The sequence below is a fragment of the Solanum verrucosum genome, unplaced genomic scaffold, assembly GCF_900185275.1.
Source record: "Solanum verrucosum unplaced genomic scaffold, falcon-dt-bn FXZP01000049.1, whole genome shotgun sequence".
Classification (NCBI taxonomy): Eukaryota; Viridiplantae; Streptophyta; class Magnoliopsida; order Solanales; family Solanaceae; genus Solanum; species Solanum verrucosum.
This window is the reverse complement of record NW_026020221.1, coordinates 7640504-7665546: the sequence shown is the minus strand read 5'-3', so window position 1 is coordinate 7665546 and position 25043 is coordinate 7640504. Positions and strand designations below refer to the sequence as shown.

Sequence of the window (25043 nt, the reverse complement as noted above, 5' to 3'; positions counted from 1 at the left end):
CGTGGCACTCGTTCCAAGTTAGTGTGTCGGATTGTGACACCCGTTCCAATATTTATGTCGATACGTGACATCCGATCCAGTTAGTGTATTTAAACATAATACCCGATCCATTCAACATACCACAATCACAATGTACATTATTCACAATCATACAATTAAGAGGTGATTTATGACATATAGTTATTCGTTCATACTCATTTACATAAGGTGTGATCAATCATGCAACATTCACATACATACATGCAATACAATGAAGCAATTACAAACATATATCACACAAACATGAAAATCACAACCATCACATACCTCGAACAAAGCTTGAATCCCCTAAGAAACTTGATTCTTCCCTTTTCGGATTCTTTTCGCTTGTTCTTAGTCTACGAACAATCATATTAATACCAGGATCAATAAACAAAACCTAATTACTCGAATTATAATCAGTAACATCAACTCTAGGTCCAACCCTTGATCCTCATACCCAGATTAGGGTTTTTTCCACCATAAATCCCATATCAAACCCTCCCCCATCGATAATTACCCAAGAAACTAAGCTCTATGGATCGGAAAATGAATTCGGGGAGTGAAAACTTTACCTTTAGCCTCAAGAATGGTGAAAAACTTTCAAGAAAACACATGGGGTCGTTCCTTAGCTCTCAAAGTCAAAAAGTGCATAATAATGACGTTTTTGGGGTTTATTTTCGACTTAAGCCGCGTCTGTCCCGCCACAACGATCCTAACCTCGCTGCAGTGGCCCCGCCCTAGCGGCACAAATCCCGCCATAGAGGCTTGCACGGAACATAGATCTAATTAAAGAATTCCCAAACCCCTATTTCACAACACACCTTCATCCCACGACAGTCAGAAAAAACCCGTTCACGCTAAGATCATTTTTGGGAGTTCTACTCGCCTCAATTCAATTCCGTAAAGTCATACGGGCTCCTTAACGTCTTCGCTATCCACTCATATGATCAAATTCACAATTTGATCTCCCGTTTGTTACTAGATTTCCCTAGACCTCACTAACTCCGATTTCGTCCAAATCTGGACTAGATTGGGAAATTTTAAGATATTACCAAAAAGTTTTTCGGTCCAAATTTTTTTCCCGATGACTTATCTATAACGATGGAAACCGGTCGTTACAATTTCTGCCACATAAATTGAGACAAATACAATAACATATATCAAACTCATACTGACACGAACTCCTATATATGGTATATTTAAAAATGCCCCTAATTGTTTAATTGAATTATAGGTGGCAAGCATGATTTTTGTGGATTTGCCAGTGGGAACTGGATTTTCCTATGCAACAACACAAAAAGCAAATTACTCAGATGATTTACAATCAGCTAATCATGCTTATGAATTTCTTCGTAAGGTAAGTCATGAAAAAATATTTTTTTTATTTTTATTATTAATAATATTATATGTGCATAATTATCACGTATTATGATAATATTTAAATCTATTTTTTTAAGTCACCAATTTTCTTTAAGTATTTTACAGTGGTTAATTGAGCATCAGGAATATCTCAATAATCCTTTTTATGTTGCTGGAGACTCATATAGTGGAATTACAGTTCCTATTGTTACTCAAGTAATATCAAATGGTAATTAATAAATAATTCGTTTGTAATTATTATTAAGGAAAAGGGTCTGATATATTCCCAACTTTATCATTTAGAGTTGATATATCATTTGTTTTGAAAGTGACTCATATATATCTTTTTCTTCTTACGGAAGTGAAGAAAATTATTTTAATTTATTATTATTTTTAAAAATATGATCCATATGGGGTGTATTGATCCTCCTCACATGTAAGTTTTTGACTTTTTTGTTTCAACGACTAATTTAAATTTATTATTTTGATGGTCAAATTAATTTATGTTTCACTAATTTTCTTGTAAATTTTATTATAGATGCCCCATTTTTTTTACAAATACAAAAACTAAAGTACAATCTAGCCGAAAAAATAATTTTAAATTATAATATAGCAAAAAAAAATAGTTTTAATTTTTCTCCTTTACACTAAAGAATGAAAGAAAAAAAAAAGAAAAAAAATAAGAAACTCAAATAATGATAATCAAAGAAGTAAAAGAATAATTTATGTATGAAAAAAAATTAAAATATATATCTTGAGCTTTGCTAGAAATTAAGATCATATATACCCTTACATGAATTTCTTAAAAAATAGAAGTCAAAAGAATAAATTAAAAACTTTTTTTTTACTTCCGTTAAATGATGGGTATATCCGTATATGTGAGCTCGTTTTGTAACGATAGGGGTATATGTAAGCAATTTGCATAACGGTAAAGATATATATGAGCCATTTTTTATAACGAGGATTTATCATATCTAAATGACAAAGTTGAGAGGTATATTAGACCCTTTTCCCTTATTATTATAATATATAGTTTTTTATTTTATCAAAAAATTTAATATATTGTTGATACAAATTATACAATGCAGGTATTGATAGGGGAATCAAGCCATGGATCAATCTTAAGGTTGGTAATCATGCATGTATCTTTTATTTAGGCGAATTTAATTATATGTACATTTTGATGGAAATTAGGTGAATTTAATTATATGTAGATTTTTTATGGAAATTAGTTAAATCAAGCTATCTCACTTTTGATAATTTTATTCAGAGTTAGATTTCACATATCAATCGATAAGGAACTTTTATTACTTTAATATGATAATAAAAAACTAGTTTTGTGACTTTATTATTATAGTGAGTGAAGTTAAATAACTTTATATTAAAATAAACCTGAATTATATAGCTTAATACTAAAAAAAAATTTATGGTGGAAAAAATATCTGCAACTTTTACTTATAGTAACAAAAAATTTATTATGCATTTATGTCCAATAAATTAAATGGTATTTGCAGGGATATATTTTGGGCAATCCATTAACATTTGCTGGACAAGATTACTATAGGATACCTTTTGCTCATGGGATGGGCCTAATTCCTGATGAACTATACAAGGTATGAGTACTTCAAAATAATTTTAGATATGCGGTGATTTTAGATAAAAATAATAGAAATTCAATTATATATTGAGATAAAAATGTCTGATTTTAGGTAAAATAATTGAACTTTAGTCATATGTGTCTGAACTTCAGACATCGTAAGTCATATATGTCTGAAGTTCAGACACATATGACTAAAGTTAAATTATTACTTGTTGTGACGAAAAGATGAAAAACGAAAATCTAAAATAAAGAACACCAAGTTTAACGTGGAAAAATACTTCAAAACGAAGGTAACCACCACGGGATCGACAAGATCCGAATTGCTTCACTATAACAATAAGAGAGTTACAATTATTCTTCTAATGGCTACACAACAAGTGCCAAAAGAGAACAAACAATAGCTACACCAACAAAAGATAAATAGAAAGAAACACCACCCAAACTCAGCTGCTGTTCGGGACCTAAAACAGGATCTTTCTGACTTCCGAATCCGATCTCCACCGTTCAAATCAACCACCAAGATGTCAGGAACATTCAGTACAAATTTCAGCCCGATCCAACGGTTAGTTAATCGGAAAACACGATCTGAAGGTTGGTGGTCGGAATAAAGGACTGCAGCAAAAGAACCCTTTTTCTTCTCTCTTATCTCTTGTTGAAAGCTCTCTCAAAAAACCTCTCTTATGTCCTAATGTCTTTCAAAGACAATATTAATGAGCAATCTGAATTATTCTCTCAAGACCATCCTCTATTTATAGAGTTGTGCTTTTCCTTACAAAGCCAAAACCAACTCCAAGTAGGATTACTATTCCAATCCTTTTCCTAATAGAATTGGAAACAAAATAAAGAGAATAATTCCAATCTTTTTTCAAGTAGCATTTGGCCATGGGCCTTTGGCTGGAACTTGGGCAATAGCCCAACAAACTCCCCCTCCAGCCAAGGGGCCAAATGGACTTCAAGTGGAGGAACTCTTGACAGGCTTCATGCCTGCCGCACTTCTACAAAACTCATGCTTGTCTACGATCACCACTTTTGTAAGCATATCTGAAGGATTGTCATCAGTGTGTATCTTCTCAACCTCAAATAATTTCTCCTCCAGGGCCATTCTAATCCAATGATATTTTCTGCTAATATGCTTGGACTTAGAATGAAAGGTAGAGTGCTTGGTGAGATAAATAGCACTTTGATTATCACAAAATAAGACAAACCTTGATTGTTCAAAATCAAGATCTTTGATAAACTCCTTCATCCAAAGCAATTCTTTGGCACCTTCAGTGATGGCAATATATTCAGCTTCTGTGGTAGATAGAGCTACGCACTTCTGAAGTCTTGATTGCCAAGAAATAGCTTCCCCTCCAAAAGTGATCAAATAACCAGAAGTGGATTTTGAATTATCAAGATTTCCTCCCAAATCAGAGTCTGTGTAGCATACAAGTTCAGACTTGCCACTACCAAAGCACAACTCCATATCTGAAGTACCCTTCAAATATCTTAGTATCCATTTCACTGCAGCCCAATGTTCTTTTCCAGGATTGGAAAGAAATCTGCTAACGGTACCAACATCATGTGCAATATCTGCTCTAGTGCAAATCATAGCATACATCAAACTACCAACCGCGGAAGAGTATGGAATACTTGACATCTCATTCTTCTCTTCATTAGTAGATGGACTTTGGGTCGTACTCAACTTAAAGTGTTTAGCAAGAGGTGTACTAACCACTTTTGCCTCTGTCATGTTGAACCTCTTGAGTACTTTCTCAATATACTCCTTTTGGGATAGTGATAACTCCTTCTTGTGTCTATCTCGATGAATTTGTATGCCTAAGATCTTCTTTGCTGGCCCCAAGTCCTTCATCGCAAATGATTTGGTTAACTCTTTCTTAAGGACTACAATTCTAGATTTATTTTTGCCAACAATCAACATATCATCCACATAAAGTAGTAAGATAATAAAATCATCATCAGAGAACTTCTGAAAGAATACACAATGATCTGAAGAAGTTTTCTTGTATCCCTGATTTTCAATGACAGATTCAAACTTCAAGTACCACTGCCTTGGAGCTTGTTTCAAGCCATACAAGCTCTTTCTCAATTTGCAAACATGGTTTTCTTTTCCTTTAACGATGAAGCCTTCAGGTTGCTCCATGTAGATCTCATCTTCTAAATTACCATGAAGAAAGGCAGTCTTGACATCCATCTGCTCAACCTCTAAATCTAGACTTGCGGCTAAGGCTAGAACCATACAAATAGAGGACATTTTCACAACAGGAGAGAAAATTTCATCAAAGTCAATTCCTTTTCTTTGACCAAAACCTTTGACAACTAACCTAGCCTTGTATCTAGGTGCAGATGTATGTTGCTCTTGCTTTAATCTGAAGATCCATTTATTTGTTAAAGCTTTCTTACCTTTCGGTAACTCTACTAGCTCATATGTGCGTGCCATTCTCGTGAAGTGACTTCATCTCGTCTTCCATGGCTTCTACCCATCTATCTCTATGAGTATCTAGCATGACTTCATCATAACCTTCAGGTTGTCAGTCAAAAGGATATACTCATTAGGAGAATAACGTGTTGAGCTTCGCTTCTCTCTAGTGGATCTTCTACAAGAGGTTTCTGGAGCATCCAAATTTGTCATCTCAGCATTAGTTGGTTGATGATCAACCACAACATCACCAATATGAACATCTATAGGTTCTACACCCTGATCATTATCTTGGGTTCCTTCATGTGCAAAAGATGTATCAATAATAGGAACTGGATCAACATCAACTAAGCTCTCATCAATCTGAGAATCTGGTTTCTCAACCTTGTCAATATCTTCAATAGTTTGATCTTCAAAGAACACAGCATCACGACTTCTAATGAGCTTCTTACCAATTGGATCATAAAAACGATATCCAAACTCATCTTGACCATAACCAATGAAGATGCACTGCTTAGTTTTAACATCCAATTTCGACCTCTCATCTTTTGGAACATGCACACAAGCTTTACAACCAAACACTTTCAAGTGATCATAAGAAACATCCTTACCAAACCAAACTCTATTTGGAACATCACCATCCAAAGCAACAGCAGGAGACAAATTGATAACATAAGCAACAGTGTTAAGTGCTTCAGCCTAAAATAAATTTGGAAGTTTAGCCTCTGAAAGCACGCATCTAACTCTCTCAACTAAAGTTCTGTTCATCCTTTCTGCCAGGCCATTTAATTGAGGAGTCTTCTGATGACGAATTCCTTGCGATTTGCAGTAGTTATCAAAGGGACCAATATACTCACCACCATTATCAGTGCAAATACATTTTAATTTCTTTCCCGTTTGTCTCTCAGATAAGGCTTGAAACTCCTTAAACACATTAAGTACTTGATCTTTGGATTGTAAAGGATATACCCAAATCTTGCGAGAATGATCATCAATGAAAGTTGCAAAGTAAAGCGCACCACTTTTTGACTTCACTTTAAAAGGACCACACAAATCAGAGTGTACTAGCTCCAGTAGCTCAAACTTTCTTGAAGGAGGATGACTGTGAAAAGAAACTCTTTTCTGTTTCCCATCTAAGCAATGAACACATCTTTTTACCTTTGCTTGTTTCACACCAGCAAGTAAATTCTTCTTAGCCAAACAGGTAATCCCCCTTTCGCTCATATGACTAAGCCTCTTGTGCCACAATTCTGATAAAGTCTCACTTTCCACCAAATTTATAGAGTCTCCAAGGATCGATCCTTGTGTCACGTATAAATTTGAATGTTTTCTTCCTCGAGCTACAATCAATGAGCCTTTGGTGAGCTTCCATTGACCATTGAACAATTCATTATGATAGCCATCATCATCTAGTTGTCCTACAGAGATCAAATTCAGGGGAATGTCTGGAGCATGCTTGACATTCTGAAGGACTAACGTTGAACCAGTATTGGTTTTCAAACAAACAGTACCAACTCCAAGCACCTTAACCTCACCAGCATTACCCATCTTTAACACCTCAGAGTTAACAGAAGTATAAGATGAAAAGAAGTCTTTTCTCGGTGTAACATGTGATGTAGCTCCAGAATCTACTATCCAACTTGTATCTTGAGATACAAAATTGATGACGTCTTTATCACAAGCAAAAAAAAGGTCATCTCGGGCAACAGCAACAACATTGTTTCCATTATTTTCTTCCTTATTCCCTTCTTTAAGATCTTGCTTCAATTGTTTGCAAAATCTTCTAATATGTCCTTTCTTTCCACAATGATGGCATATAATATTTGGATTCCTGAATCTTGACTTGCTTTTACTTTTACCTCTACTCTTCGAATCTCTTGTCTTATCTCTCCCTCGATCTTCTGTGTACAAAACATCTGAATGTGAGGATGTGCCTTGAGATTTTCTTCTAACTTCTTCATTCAACACACCACTTTTTGCATATTCCATAGTCACCTTACCACCAGGAGCAGAATTTGTTAAAGAGACACGAAGAGTTTCCCAAGAATCCGGTAGAGTATTAAGAAGCCAAAGTCCTTGTATTTCATCATCAAAATTAACACCCATTCCTGATAGCTGATCAAGAACACCTTGAAAATCATTTATGTGATCAAGAATAGGACTGCCCTCCTTGTATTTAAAGGTCATCAATTGCTTTAGCAAGAACAACTTGTTATTGCCAGTTTTTGAGGCGTAAAGCGTCTCCAACTTTTCCCACAATGTTCTAGCATGTGTCTCATTCACAATATGGTTGCGAACATTATCTTCAACCCATTGTCTTATATATCCACATACCTGTTGGTGCTCGAAATCCCAATTTTCATCGGTCACAGTCTCAGGTTTATGAGCAGCAAAAACGGGAAGATGTATCTTCTTCACGAACAGTAGATCTTTCATCTTGCTTTTCTATATGTTGTAGTTTCTTCCGTTTAGACAAACCATCTTGCTCATATTCCCCTCCATATAGAGAACCTCGCTCTGATACCACTTGTTGTGACGAAAAGATGAAAAACGAAAATCTAAAATAAAGAACACCAAGTTTAACGTGGAAAAATCCTTCAAAACGAAGGTAACCACCACGGGATCGACAAGATCCGAATTGCTTCACTATAACAATAAGAGAATTACAATTATTCTTCTAATGGCTACACAACAAGTGCCAAAAGAGAACAAACAATAGCTACACCAACAAAAGATAAATAGAAAGAAACACCACCCAAACTCAGCTGCTGTTCGGGACCTAAAACAGGATCTTTCTGACTTCCGAATCCGATCTCCACCGTTCAAATCAACCACCAAGATGTCAGGAACATTCAGTACAAATTTCAGCCCGATCCAACGGTTAGTTAATCGGAAAACACGATCTGAAGGTTGGTGGTCGGAATAAAGGACTGCAGCAAAATAACCCTTTTTCTTCTCTCTTATCTCTTGTTGAAAGCTCTCTCAAAAAACCTCTCTTATGTCTTAATGTCTTTCAAAGACAATATTAATGACCAATCTGAATTATTCTCTCAAGACCATCCTCTATTTATAGAGTTGTGCTTTTCCTTACAAAGCCAAAACCAACTTCAAGTAGGATTACTATTCCAATCCTTTTCCTAATAGAATTGGAAACAAAATAAAGAGAATAATTCCAATCTTTTTTCAAGTAGGATTTGGCCATGGGCCTTTGGCTGGAACTTGGGCAATAGCCCAACAACCTTTTGCTCATGGGATGGGCCTAATTCCTGATGAACTATACAAGGTATGAGTACTTCAAAATAATTTTAGATATGTGGTGATTTTAGATAAAAATAATAGAAATTCAATTATATATTGAGATAAAAATGTCTGATTTTAGGTAAAATAATTGAACTTTAGTCATATGTGTCTGAACTTCAGACATCGTAAGTCATATATGTCTGAAGTTCAGACACATATGACTAAAGTTAAATTATTACCTAAGTATCACATTAAATTATTTTATTTCTTCAAATGCCTCTATAATTAAGTGTAATTTAATTTCCATTAACAGTCATTAGTGACTAATTGTGAAGAAGAGTCGATACATAATGGTCCAACCAACCCACTTTGTTCAAGGGACATGCATACTTTCAAATGGGTAAGCTCTCACTCATTTTTTTTTAATAATTAATTTTAATTGTCAAGTTAATAATTAAAAACCATTAATACATTAATGCAGTTGACTAAGGATATTTATCAATATAATATCCTAGAGTCCCCTTGTGAACTTGTATCAAATGATTCAAGAAGATGGTTGACTGAAAATGTTCTAAAGCTCAAAAATTCTGCTACATATCCTCAAGTTAAATGTCGAGTAAGTTACTATCAATTTTTTATTTTTTACTTTATCTCGCCACGAGGAAACAATCTTGTTTTTACCTTGAATCCTCGTAACTTCAACTTGAGAATAATTCGAAGCTATAGTCATAAGTTGGATAAATTTGAACCTTACACATGAAATTCATATATTTCACGTTGAAACTCTGCTAATTGTAATGACAATATGAGACAATTCGCTAATGCAAGAATAATATTGGGTAACGTACGACAAGAAATACTGTTTATCTTGGAAAAACAAGACAATTGAACAAATTCAGATACATGGATAAATTTAGATTTTTTTCTTGTTATTATATTATATATTATATATTATGATATGAAAATCAGAACAAATATCTAACAATTTATTTCCCCGTAATTATTTTTGTAGAAAGAATGGCGGCATGACCTCTCTTTGATTTGGGCCAACGATAATATTGTAAGGGATGCTCTTCATGTTCGAAAGGTATGTAATTTTAATAATAATAATAAAAAATCAAATTGAAATTTAGATATTATTTATTAAAATATCAAAATTAAATCAAATTCAGAAAACTATTGGAGCATGGGAGGAATGCAAGAGGAACTTGCCTTTTGGAACAATTATCAACAATACTATACCATATCATTCAAATCTTAGTCGTAAAGGTTTTAGATCTCTTATTATAGGTATTTATTAGACTATTTTATTTTCGAGCTAATACATTTTATAATAATTTTCTAAACTTATTTTTGAGGTTAATTTCATTAATAATCACTTAATATTATATTATTACAGTAAAATTACCAAACTATTTTTTATAACGAAATGATTATTCAATTTTACCATAGTATCATAAAAACTTACAAATTTTTTTGGAGTAGTGGTGATCACGATATGGTTGTGCCATTTATTTCAACTCAAGTATGGATTAAATCACTAAACTATTCAATTATTGATGATTGGAAGCCATGGATTGTTGATGGTCAAGTGGCAGGGTGAATTTCTAACCTATTTTTTTTTCCAATTATTCCTTAATTAATGTTAAGCAAAAGAATAAATTGAAAAAAATATTAATTAAGTTTGATTGCATATACGTATACAAGAAGTTACTCCAATCAAATGACATTCGTGAGAATTAAGGTAAAAAACTATTACACCTGTTTTAATTTATTTGTTTTACTTCTTTTTTTTTTAGTTTTTTTATTTTTACAACTATTTATATCAACTTTTTGCAAGTCAGGTTTAAGATCATAAGATCAAAGAGAAATTAGTATATTATACATATCTTTAATTTTAAATAGCAAGAAATCAAAAGTTTTCTTAATTCTTTTCTTAATTTGTGTATCAAATCAAACTCAAACAAGCAAATTAAAATGAAAGGGAGCAATACTTTTCATAATAAAATTTTGATTGCATATGATGTTGGCATCAAACCAATAAATACAAAATATGCATCTTTCATGGATATGTATTTATATGTTAATTAACAAATTATTAAATAGGCATTGGGCTATAGATTTTTTAATATTTTTTATTTTTTTTGGAATTTATGGAGTTGGAGTTGAAGAAGAAGTTGTGTTTAGTTATATTATTTGCAAAAAAAAATAATTAAAAATTGAAATAATATTTATGTTTGAATGTATTTAAATACAACTTTAAAAGTGAAACATGAGTTGAAAAATAAATTATAAGCTGTTTATTTTAAATTTAAAATACAATTTCAAGTTTAATTTGAATTTTATGATCATATACTGATTCAAATAAAATAAAAGTTACTCCAATAAAAATAAATTATTTTTATGGCCAAATGATTCCTATGAAATAATATCTATTAACTTTCCTTCATTTTTAACTACGAACTTATTTAATTTAGTATAAACATTTGATGCACATAAATATACATTACTCTAGTTCACTTGTTTAAATAACTTTTGATTGTCATTCTAATTAATGCCTTTTGAATACAGGGAGCATGACATACTGGCCCAGAATATAAACCCGTGGAAAGTCTTGCCATGTTAAAGCGTTGGTTAACCTATGAATCACTCTGATTTAAAGTATATTTATTGATAATATTATTTTTATACCATGAATTCTATTTGATTGATTATGAGAAGTTATAAAGAACTTTGTTTTTGAAATTATTATATTAAGTTTGGTATGAAGCATTACCTGTTGTTGAAAGGTAAGAGAGCAATTAAAAATAAAAAATGTGAGCAACTTACCTTATGATACTTTAAGCAATATTTAATTAGCTCTAATTATAGGTGGCTTTATGAATTTAAATTTCGGGGGTAAAATTTATCCGCATCGGGTGTTTACACCAAGCCAATACATGCATGTCATGTGTTTAAATTTATAGTTCATTTTACTTCATTAAATCATGTAATAATAGAAATTACATTGGCTTGATGTAAACACTCGGTGCGGGTAAGTTTTTTCCAAATTTTGGCTTCAACTTTCAAGGAGTATATTTTTAAGGAAAAAAAGACCAAAAATACACCTCAACTAAAATATGAACAAAATTGCCCTTATTTTCATTATGGTTACAAAGTCCAAACATACCCTTATTATCACTTGTAGATTGGTTCATAATTTGCCTCTCAACTAAAAAAAATAATTTAGAATAAATTTGATTCCAAATTTGTTCTTATTATGAGGTGGACTAGCTTATGTTTGCCCTTCAATACAGTAATACAATTTATTTATTTATTTGATCAATTCTTTTATTTTAGGATAAAGTTTTTTATTACAATTATATATTACAATCAAACTATCTTAAAACTCATATGCTCTATCTCAAGTCACCCACCTTAACTTCTTTAGTTGTCAACTCCGTCGTGTAGGTATCAAATCAAACCTAACCTTCTATCAGATAGAGATTTTTCGAATAGAAAGTTGTCTCTAACTCTATTAACCGACCTATTACTCTTCCTCAAGTTCTCATGTCAACACCCTAATCCTTGAACCCTCTTAGTAGACCATATGTAAGATTCCTACTAAACCATCTTGACTCAAATCCCTACTTATCAGATATGTTCTAAATACTAAACAACTATATTAGTTCCAATATTTAAATTGTGCACCAGACCCTTGGTCATCAGCTTGACCTAGTAAACCACAACTTAGCAAAACAGATAATATATAATTAAAATCACAAGTATAACATAGCGTCAACTCCAAGTCTTCACTCTTAGTTGATATGCATAATAAATGTGAACAACCTCAGCATAACAAGCCATACACGATCCATCACACCTTTCAAGTAACCTGAACCATCAAAGATCCTTAGAACATCATTTAACATGCAAAATTGGTCTGCATAAGAACTATCCCATCATTCAAAATAAATCTAGCCATTCATGGACAAACATGTAACCATTCCACTACAAAGAAGTAAATTTGGTACACACAAATTGTTAGTGTACTGATGTAGTACCCGAGCTATTGTTAGTGTACCGGCGTGATATCCAAGTCAATCATTAATGCATGGTATCCAAACCAATCGTGGTGACATCCTATATCAGGCATGGTACCCGTGCCAACCATTAATCACACAAATACAAGCACAATCACATGCCCTTGTAAATACAAGTAAGCAACACCTCCGTTGCATGAGATTGTCAACATTCATCATTTAAAATCATGTTTTTTTCTTTTTTCATTTATCCTAATCATATATCATGCATGCAATATGAAGGAAACAACTGACAAGTACATATAACATAGACAAGAAAACAACAATCATCGCCTACCAAAAAGATTTATTCCCAAATATTTTTTTATCATAATCCGACTATCCACAATTTTCTTCCTAGTATAACACCTAACAAATATCATAATATCAACAATAACTAATCAAGTTTATCATCAGCCTAAATCACAGTTAAACCACTCATTCAATCAATTAGACCATGTGCCTGAAGGCCTATGCATGAAATCTCCTTACAGTCTACAAGATATTGATATAAGTAAATACAGATCTAACTACCCTATTAAAAAAATCTAGCATTCCTGCAAACCAAACTGTTGATGCAGAAGTCTGACCATGAATCTTTGACCCTTTAGTGAAGCTTTAGCTTGTACTTGGTCTAACATAATAATACAACAAGACAATCAATGCCCTAGATTCTAAGGCTCAAGAGTCAAAATACAAATTAGGGGAGTAATTAACTTACCTTTACAAAAGAAATTGGTGAAAAAACTGGGGAAAGTTTCCCTATATCGCCATTCCTTTTCTCAAGAACGAAGTTGCAGAATAATGAGAGGTTTTGGAGCTTTTCTACACAAAAATCTGACTAACCCTATTACAGCGGCTTGCACGAGACAGAAACTTGAAATTCTCCCCAAAAGCCCCCATTTCGCAACACATCCTCAAATTTTGACGTTCTAAAATAATCCTTTCACGCCAAGTTCGATATTGGGAGTTCTACGCATTCGAATTTACTTTCGAAAAAGTCTTACGAGCTCCTTAATGTCTTAAGCTAAAAGAAACCAGCCCACACTTAGACATTATCACCAATCCTTTCTCATATTGCCCTAGGCCTCACCTTACTCAGATTTCACCTAAGGCTGACCTAAGCCTAAAATTTTTAAGTCGATACCCAAAAAGTTTTCTTATCAAATTCTTTTAACACTGATCTATCCATAACAATTGAAAATCGTTACATTTTAAAACATGAATGAGAGGGGGGAGAAAACCACATATAGAAATCGAATTAATCGACCTAATAAATTCTGATGTCTGGATAATTAAACTAAAATATGTTTCTATGATGCATCGACTTCTATAATAACCTTGTCAAGAAATAAAAAATGTCCATGTTACCTCACGTGATCACGATATTTATGACCAATTAATAAGGCCCCGCTATAATATAGTATAATATATGCGCAGAAGCAGCCATTAATTAATTAATTAACAAAATTGAGACCCACAAACTTAGTACCACTTGTCTTGTAAAATATATATCAAGAAAATTTATTTCTTGTCCAGTTTTATCCACCATATGTATTCGAGGGAGAGGCTAAAATCGAAAAATATAAGATTCAGTATTTTCCATTCTCAAGTAGAGAAAAGAATGAAATACTTGAAGATGAAGTGTTCACTTCACATTGTCTTGTTAATTTTTGTAATATTTGAGATATATCCATTTTTTGTTCTTGCTGGTTCACCTGTCAAGTATCTTCCTGGATTTGAAGGACCACTTCCATTTCAACTTGAAACCGGGTAATTTTAATACTTTCTTCATTTATTTTTATTTATTCATTATATATTCTAAAAAAGAAGAAGCTATTCACTTGTAATGTATCAAAGTAAATATTAATTATCTGTTTTCTAGATTATGAAAAATATTCATATCAATTACTATTAATTTTTTTTAAAGGCATATTCAAAATATACAAATAAAAGTAAACTGATAGAGTATTTCATTCACTAATCTTTCAGTTATTAGAGGCAAAATATTATTTCCTCAATAACTTTAGTATGTAACATGGAAATGTTTTTGTTTTGTTTTTTGTTTTAAAGTTATTTTTTAATTATTATTATTATTTTTAACATAAAAATGTTTGATTGGGACTAGAAAGAAAATATCTAGTCTTGGTTCCTCCATTTACAGGTTGACTTAGAGGATTTTTTTTTTTTTTTTTTTTTTTTTTTTTACCGTGGTTTCCGGGCGTCGCTTTGCGAACCCGACTAGCTGTACCCACCGGGTCCCGCTGTTTCAAGGCGGGTCCACCACGGTTAGTTCCACGGGGCCCTGGAGACGCGGCCGGTTTGTAATGCCTCCAGTGGCCCTGCTGGGGCTCGAACCGGCGACCTGAAGGACTTTGAATTATTTCTTAATTTCTAAATTTAATATTTATTTTTAATATAATAGATGAGTAAAAATAAACAAAATATTTATGACACGCTTGCAATCTTATTGAAAAATGTAGTTTATAAAGTAGCTGGCAGCGCACTTACTTTTCTTACTTATGTGTCTACTAGTCAACACATAAGGTTACTTTATTGCAAAACATTTGAATCACACCCTAAAGTTTGTATCTACTCCTTTCATTAATTTATATGATATTTTTAAAATTTTAAAATTTAAATAAATTTATTTTTTATCATAAATTTTTCATATATTTTTTAATTATTTTAGTACTCCATAATTTTGCCCAAAAGTGCATCATCCAACTTAATTAGTATTAGGAAAATATGGAGGATATGATTTATGGTATTTAATGACCATACTATAGTAGAAGACGACCAAAATATCAAATTTGTATCGTCTTTGAAAAATTAATATTCCCTCCGTTTAATAATAGTTGTTCACTATATTAAAAATAGTTGTCCAACATTATTTGTCCAATTTAGAAATCAAGAGATAATTTACCTTTGGGTCCATTTTACCCTTGTTATTACATACTATTTATCATCTAACACATTTCTTAAAACATTAAATTTAATAAAGTCAAAGAATCAAATAGTGATATTACCCCTATTATTTATTATTTATTATTTATTATTTATTAAGGGGTGTGCCAAGTCAATAGTGAACAACTATTGTTGGATAGAAGGAGTATTATACCAGCTACTTTTTTTTAATCATTTCAAGGTAAGGTAAAATATGAGCTCATTTTTTTAATTATATTATGTTACAATATCTTTTTGTCATTTTTTGATAATGCAATAAACATGATTTTTTTTTATATTGGTGATTCTTAAATTAATTAATCAGGTATATAGGAGTAGATGAAGCAAATGAGGTGCAACTCTTCTATTATTTTATAAAATCGCAATCTAATTCAAAAATCGATCCACTTATTTATTGGTTTACGGGAGGTCCTGGTTGCTCTCCATTGAGTGCGATTTTATTTGAATTAGGTAAGTTATTCTAAAATTTGTCTTTATATCATAATGCCTCATATTAGTTGAATTTGAGAATTTTTATCTTTTATGAGATAATTAATAGTCATATATGTATTTATAATTTGTTTTATATTTCTTTTACATAATTAGACATATTTCACTATCATTATTATATATAGGGAAAAGGGTTTGAAAAATACCTCAATTTTGGTCGGAATTGTTATTACGATACCAAACTTTAATGGGGACCTATTAACCTCCCCCCCCCCCCCTAGACTATTTAATACCATATTTTAAACATATATATTTACCCAGCTGGTCAAGTGCGTGAAAACACGACGCATAGGCACGTAGGGCACATGATAAAAAAATTTAGGCCAATCATTAAATGCCACGTATCAATACATGGATTAAACTATATCTATTTCTTTTTACCTATAATTCTAATTCATTTTACACCCTTTCTCCTTCGCTGGAAATTATTTTCTAAATCCAAAAGACCACCATTGAAGGGCCAGGTAAGCTTTGTAGGGAACAAATTATGTTCTTTAATTTCAGATTATTTTTCTTGGTCTTATTTGTTCTATTGTTATTTAGGTCTTCTAATTTCTTTCCTTGATTTCTAACACAATTTTGATCTTTGATTTCCTCTTTGGCAATGAAGTGAAAGAGAGTTTTGGGAAAGAGACGGAGTGACAGTGAAGTGACTATTGATTTCCCCTTTTTCTTGACTTTTTCAAATATGTTTATTAAAGGGAACGAAATGACTAATTTAATTAATTTAATGAATTAAAACGCGCGTGTGACACACTCAACTAACATAGACTGAGTATGGGCAAATAAATATGTTTAAAATACTGTATTAAATAGTCTAGGGGGTAATAGGTCCTCATTAAAGTTTGGTATCGTAACAACAATTCCGGTCAAAGTTGGGGTATTTTTCAGACTATTTTCCTTATATATACTATTATTACTTATACTTTTAAAATATTATGTGTTTTACCACTAACTAAGAGTTTCATATCATTGATTGAGAAAGATACACTTAGATACATGTATTTTTGCTACCAAATACACTAAAATAGGGAGAGAGGCGAGCGAGATTTTGTTATGTATCCGAGATACATGTAAATCACACTAGATATACACTATATACATGTATCGATATGTATCTTGTTTGATCTGCATGTATCTGGGATACCAAATACGTAGGAGAGCGGCAATCAAGATGGGAGAAAGACGAGCGAGATTTGTTATGTATCCCAGATACATGCGAACTCACTTGGATACAGTGTATCTAGAACAAATTTGACCTCATTTATCCTGAGATACATGTATCTAGACGTATCTGGACGCACCAAAATCTGATAAGTCACATAATATTGAAAACTAGAGTGTATCTAAGTAATTAACTCTTTAACTAGTGAGATTTATGTAAGTTTTCCTTTTTTAGTGTCTATATTAAACAAAATATAATCACATAATATATATATATATATATACTTTTTTTTTAATTTTCTTGCTAAGATTTGCAGGACCCATTACAATGGATATTAGAGCGTATAATGGGAGCTTGCCAACGTTGTCTTTAAATCCATATGCATACACAAAGGTTAGAAACAATAAATACATTGTAATAATGTATTTTTCTTTTTATTTGAAGATAAATTTAATATTATGACTCATTAGGATAATCAAAACAAAATTTAAATAGATTGTTTAAAATATTTTTCAAATTGATTAGTAACCTACAAATTACTTCTCATTAAAGAACCGTTTTAAAAAAAATTACTTTCGACACAAAATAACTTTTAAAATAACCATACAAGCTAGTAGTCTCAAACAAAAGAATAATAATGTTTTGTTCAGTCAAATTTTCAAAATCTGTTTCTTTTATAAAGTTGTTTATTCGAAAGTAATTATTGGAAAAAATACTTTCGGAGAATAGAAGTCATTGTTTGACTAATCAATTTGAAATGTACATTTATCAAAATCAGAATAGCAATTTAATTTGTGCTCGTCCAATAATCTAAAAGTTCCAAAAATATGTTTTGGTTAAATTAAACACCTTAATTTTCTAAAATAAATACTTTTAACTTCTCGAAAATTTTGACAACAAATTAATAATGGTTAAATTATAGGTGGCAAACATGATTTTTGTAGATTTGCCAGTAGGGAGTGGATACTCCTATGCAACAACACAAAAAGCAAATTACTCAGATGATTTACAATCAGCTGATCATGCTTATGAATTTCTTCGAAAGGTAAGTCAATTGAAAGTCATTATCGAGGGTCGTGGTGGGATAGATAAAAAGAAAATTTAATTTAATCAGAGGTCTTATTCGAACTCTAGATATGAAAAAAAAATCTTATCAGGGAGTGTGTGCATTCTCTTACCCGGCACGAATTTAAATTAATCGGGATTCCAATATGGATACTGAATATTAGGTGGAAAACAAAAAAAAATTACCTTGAAATGTCATCATTAGAATCTTTAGCGACAATTAATTAACGACAATAGCTTAATTGCCACTAAATATGTATTTTTAGTGGCATTTAGTATTTTTTGTAAATGTTCCTAAAGTCTATAGCCACACCGGATCCAATGACAATTAACTAATGTCGATATATATTTTAGCGCTCTTTGTTAATGTGCATATTTATTGCCGTTAAAAGTTGTATTTATTTTAGTGTAGTTATATAAAAAAAAATTTTTTTTTTTTAGTTTACTATTTTTTTAAAATATATATACTTTGCAGTGGTTAATTGAGCATCAAGAATATCTCAATAATCCTTTCTATGTTGCTGGAGACTCTTATAGTGGAATTACAGTTCCTATTGTTACTCAAGTCATATCAAATGGTAATAAATTAATAGTTTGTATAATTATTTTTATAATACATAGTTTTTTCTCTTATAGAAAAATATAATAGTATATTGTTGATGCAAATTATGCAATAATGCAGGTATTGATATGGGAATCAAGCCATGGATCAATCTTAAGGTCAGTAATCATACATGTTTTTTCTCTTTTTATTAAGCCAAGCTCATTTAATGATTAATTTCCTGAATTATTTATTTTTATTTTACTTGACTCATCTATTAAAAATATATGTTTTATTTTGCTTATCCATTTTAGCAAATCAAGGAAATTTTATAACATTTTCTCTGTACTTACCCTTGGGAATCATTTGGTTGGGAACACGTTATCCTGAGATTAGAAGTCTCACCCTTGAAGTGAGATAAAAATAAAACTACGATCCCCGGATAAGTTATCTCGCAATTTTATCACAATGAAACATTGGATAAAGTCATCCTAAAATTAATCTCGAGATAGTTATCCTTTAGTTCTCCTACCAAAGTAGTAGTACTCAAATTTAAAGTCCTAATACATTATTAATAAAAGGGAAAAGGGTCTAAAATGCCCTTTAACTATGTGAAAGGGAAAAAAAAATGCCCTCCGTTTATGATTTGGCTAAAAAATGCCTTTACCGTCAATACTTTGGTTCAAAAATTCCCTTTAACTAAGCGAAAGGAACAAAAATGCCCTCCGTTTGTAGTATGGTCCAAAAATACTCTTGCCGTCAATACTTTGGTCCAAAATGCCCTTATTGTTAGTTAATGGGTCAAAAATGCTCATTTTCCAAATAAATATATTATTATTTTCTTTTTAACACATTCTTTTTCTAATAATGTTTTTTTTTTTAAAATTAGCAAATGTTTATCTTACTTCAATTCAAAAAAAATAAAAATGAAAATATTTCTTATTTTATTGTCATTAATTTTTATCGTCATATAAATATAAATTAATGATGGATATACTATGATCTTAAATATATGACATATATTATTTGTCGAAAGGGTACATGAAGTTATTCTATTTTAATTGATAAAATGAGATTAAGAAGAAAAGAGATATTTCCTACATTTTTATTTGTTAAAGTGATTTTAGAAGAAAGAAAACAAGAATAGTGTTCTTTAATAATATTTTAATTAGGAAGAAGATGTGTTTAAAAAGAAAAAAAAAAATTATTCGAAAAAGGGCATTTTTGACCCATTTTGTAACTATAGGGGCATTTATGGACCAAAGTATTGACTACAACGGGTTTTTTGAGTCAAAATATTGACGGTAAGAACATTTTTAAGCCAAACTATAAACGGAGGGCATTTTTATTCTTTTCACATAGTTTAAGGACATTTTTGACCTTTTTCCCTTAATAAAATTTAATAAAATAACCTCTAATTAATTTTTTATAAAAAAATGTTAAATTAACAAAGCCAAATAGTATGAAATGGAATGGGTATATTAACTTAATTTCATGAATGTATTGAGTCTTGAATATTGCTTATTTAACATTTAATGAGTTAATGGAGTTAATTCTACGTACCGCTCACAAAACACATTATGTATTCATTAGGTTGGTATTCAATATTTGTATTAGAATTCTGACTATCTAAATTCACTATCATACAAGATTCATGTAAGGGGAAAATTTCCTTAACTAAAAAAATTTCATACACAAAACTCAACCCAAAATTTCTAATTAAAAGAGGAATTTTACTACCTCTTCCATTCACTTTTAATTTTGCATGCTTCTTAAAAATGATTTATACGAGTCACCATAATATTCATATTAATTGGTGTTTCAATCTTTAAAAATAATTTGACGAATATATAAGTCATTAACACTAAATATAAAATATGAAAAAAATATATATATCGTATATTAAAAACGATAACTACAAATAAAAAAATATTTTAAAAATAATAGACAAGTAAAATTAAACGAATTTTGTTATGTATTTTTTGTGGAATTAATGGTATTTGCAGGGATATATTCTTGGGAATCCAGTAACATCTCCTGCTCCAGATTACAAGTATAAGGTACCTTTTGCTCATGCAATGGGCCTAATTCCTGATGAACTATACAAGGTATATATGATTATCATTTATAGTCGCTCTACTATGTATTAAACGTGAATTATATGTAATATATACGTATTATAAATATATTATATTAGTTTTGATTAAAAAAAAGTTGGACTATGTATTAAAAATGAATTATGCATGTAAATAAATTTGGATGTATTACACTATATATAAAAATTGAATTTGCATGCAATATAGATGTATGACAAGTGTCTTAAAATGTACTAGACTTGTTTTGATAAAAAAAAATTACACTTTAGTATTAAAAGTGAATTATACATGTCATATAAATGTATTAAAATTAGGGAAACTTACATAAATTCTACTAGTTTAGGAGGTAATTACTTAATTAGATACATTCTAGTCTGCAATATTATGTATCTTACTAGATTTTGGTGAGTCTAAATATGCTTATATACATCCATCTCGAGATATATGTGGTCAAAATTATGTGTAATTTGTTCTAGATACATTGTATCAAAGTGCATTCGCATGTATCTGGGATACATGACAAATCTCGCTCACTTTCTTCCCCATCTCGCTCACCTCTCTATTTCAGTATATCTGATAGCAAAAATGCATATATTTAATTAATGGTAAGATACGTAATATTTTCAAAGTATATATTTGAGTAAGTATCACAAAAAGTCAGACGACACAAATAATGACTTGTTTAATGACTGGTGACTTTTATTTTTGTTTTTGTTTTATAGAGAACTAATTAATTAAGTGGGCTTAATTTCTTAAACAGTCATTTGTGAATAATTGTGGAGGAGATCATTACAGCCATAATGATTCAACCAACCAACTTTGTTCGAGGGACATACGTACGTTTGATTGGGTTAGCTCTCATTCATTCATTTAAATTTTTTTTGGAAGAATAATTTTGGTTGTCAAGTTAAAAATTAAGAGCAATTAATATATTAATGCAGTTGATTAAGGATATTTATCAATATAATATCCTAGAGTCCCCTTGTGAACTTGTATCACATGATTCAAGAAGATCGTTGCACGAGAATGTTCAAAAGCTCAAAAATCTTACTACATTTTTTGGAATTAAATGTCGAGTAAGCTTTTATTATTTTCAAGATTTACTTTAATTTGGATTTTACTGTTTGAGATTTACTTTGATTTTTTCTATGGATCAAGGTTTAGACTTAGGGTTCTAGTCCAAAGTCGAGGTTCGGTGTGTCGAGTCTTGAGCCGAGGTCAAAGTCGAGTCTCAGGTTAAGTTTCAAGTTTCGGGTCAAAGTCAGGTCTCGAGTCCAGTGACGTAGCCACATGGTGGTTAGGTCGTTGGAAAAAATACCGTATATACAAGTAAAATGATATACAAAATGATTAAATGACATATTTTGGACACCCTTAACATAACAAGCTATTATAGCCCACTGGTTTCACCTCCTTGGAATGAAGAAGTGCTCGTGTGTTCAAATCTCACTATTTCTACTTTTTGAAAAGAGCTTTGTTGTGCTATTTCTGGACACCCTTTGTGAAATTCCTGGCTCAGCCACTACTTGAGTCCCGATCGGAGTTAGGGTTAGGTTTTGGATTCTAGGTTAAAGTCGAGTCTCGAGCCCCAAGTCATGGTCACATCTAGGGTCTCAAATATCAGGTTTGGGTCGGGTTTGGGTCTCTAGTCTCATGTTCCTGATCAAACTCAGGTCTCGAGTCTCAAGTATTGAGTGAGGGTCCAATCTCGAGTTCCAAGTCAAAGTCGGGTCTCAAGTTTTGGTTCAAGTCATCATCGGATCTCAAACTTCTTGGTCAAATTTAACCCAAAAATTGTATTGGAGAATAAATTTGAACAATTTTGAATACATGGACAAAAATTAAACTTTTTCTCGTTATTCAATTATAATTAGAAAATCAGGATAAACACTTACCAATTTAATTTGCTCCCTTTGTAATTCTTTCTTTAGGAAGAATGGCACGAACTCTCTGTGATTTGGGCCAACGATAAAATTGTGCAAGACGCTCTACATGTTCGAAAGGTATGATATTTCGAATATAAAATAATATTTTCTTTAAAATTAAACCTAGATTATTTACTAAAACACAAAATTCATAAACTTCAAAAGACTAGTATAGCATGGGAGAGATGCAGGAAGTTGTCTTTTGGAACAATTATCAACAATACTGTACCATATCATGCAAATCTTAGTCATAAAGGCTTTAGATCTCTTATTTACAGGTATTTATTAAACTATATATTATAATCATAAATTATTTAACTTGGTACATATTTTTTATGTATATGAATTTTTGTTTGTTTTGAGTAGTGGTGATCATGACATGGTTGTGCCATTTAGTTCAACACAATTATGGATTAAATCACTAAACTATTCAATTATTGATGATTGGAAGCCATGGGTTGTTGATGGTCAAGTTGCAGGGTGAGTTCCTTATAACTTAAATATTTCTTCAAATATATATGTATATTATAATGTTAAGAAAATGAGGTAAATGCAAATAAAATTAATTTAAGTTTTATTATTGCATAGTTATACAAGAAGTTATTCCAACCAAATGACGTTTGCCACGGTCAAGGTAAGACTAATTAACTTCATCATGATTTCCTCTTTCATACATACATTTATCATTAAATTGTGATTAAGTTATCCGCAACTTATAAAATTGTCACTAGTTTAGGAGTTAATTATTTAGATACATGTTAGTTTGCTATATTACGAATCTTACCAGATTTTGTTGCGTCCATATAGTCCAGATATACGTATCTCGGTATACATAATCAAAATTAGGTGTAATTTGCTCACGATACATTATATCTAAGTGGATTCACATGTACCTAGGATACATAAATAAATCTCAATTGCCACTTTGTTATGTATTTGATATCCCAGATACCTGTCAATCACACCAGATATATTTATCTAGTGTGTATCTAGAATGATTCGTATGTATCTAGGATGCATGGACAAATCTCGATAGCCTCTCTCTCTATTTCAATGAATTTGGTAGCAAAAATCATGTATCTATGTGTATTTGACTTAAAATATGATATAAATTTTAACTAGTAATATAAAATATAATTACTTCAAACTATAGGGAGAATTAGTGTATATATATACATTATCAGGACTTTTAGTGCACTTAATCACTTAGCTGAAAGTAACTGCAGTCGTTAGTCAGATATACAAAAATAAATTAATAGTATATACACTAATTATATATATATATATATATATATATATATATATATATATATATATATATATATATACACACACCGTGCTTGAAACATATATTTACCATGCTTCACTTATTTAAGTAACTTTTATAATTTTATTTGATGCATTTTGCATTCAGGGAGGAGGGCATACGGCCCCTGAGTGGAAACCTGCGGAATGTCTTGCCATGTTAAAGCGTTGGTTATCCCATGTATCACTTTAACTAATTTTTATCATTTTTAATGAAACTCTTTTCGAGTCTAAAAGTACTTTTTATAGGATTTTAGTTACATATACTAACAGTATAATATATTTTTATGTCATTGGCTTAATCTAGTTGGCTATGCTAGGTTATTACTATCAGAGTATATATATATATATATTCTGATGGTATTAAGGATGAAGAAGCAGTGATTCAGTGACTAGAACAAAGGAGCAGTCGCGTAAAATTTATCATGCTTCACCCATTTAAATAACTTTTGTAATTTTATGTGATGCATTTTGAATTCAGGGAGGAGGGCATATTGCCCCCGAGTGGAAACTTGTGATACTCAGTTACTATATTGATACCATATTGATATTATATAGGACTGAGCTTAATCCTCTATGATACTCCATCGGTATATTGATACCTTATCGATGTCATATAGGATTGGACACTTTTTTAAAGAAATAAATAACAAAAAATTAAGAGAAATTATTAAAGTCACAATCTTATTGGTTAAACTTTAAATTAGTAGAAAATATATTATTTGTGATACTCCGTCGGTATATTGATACCATATTGTAGGGTGTACATGGCCGGGTTGATTCGGGTTTT

At 31.1% G+C, this 25043-nt stretch overlaps 1 protein-coding gene across 1 annotated transcript in view; it reads left to right on the top strand.

The window, feature by feature from the left end:
* The window catches only part of LOC125831473 (serine carboxypeptidase-like 2), a 28260-nt gene extending 3806 nt beyond the window's left edge, over positions 1-24454 (top strand). Inside the window, 21 exon segments of the mRNA XM_049510654.1 lie at positions 1256-1378; positions 1507-1609; positions 2469-2506; positions 2895-2993; positions 8953-9039; positions 9121-9255; positions 9652-9726; positions 9812-9929; positions 14317-14473; positions 15972-16117; positions 17638-17714; positions 18244-18366; positions 18862-18964; positions 19069-19106; positions 20934-21070; positions 21500-21590; positions 22955-23026; positions 23114-23226; positions 23315-23428; positions 23537-23582; positions 24363-24454. Of these exon segments, the coding sequence (XP_049366611.1) occupies positions 1256-1378; positions 1507-1609; positions 2469-2506; positions 2895-2993; positions 8953-9039; positions 9121-9255; positions 9652-9726; positions 9812-9929; positions 14317-14473; positions 15972-16117; positions 17638-17714; positions 18244-18366; positions 18862-18964; positions 19069-19106; positions 20934-21070; positions 21500-21590; positions 22955-23026; positions 23114-23226; positions 23315-23428; positions 23537-23582; positions 24363-24446 (2079 nt within the window). The 3' untranslated portion in view covers positions 24447-24454.
* The last annotated feature ends 589 nt before the right edge of the window (positions 24455-25043 follow it).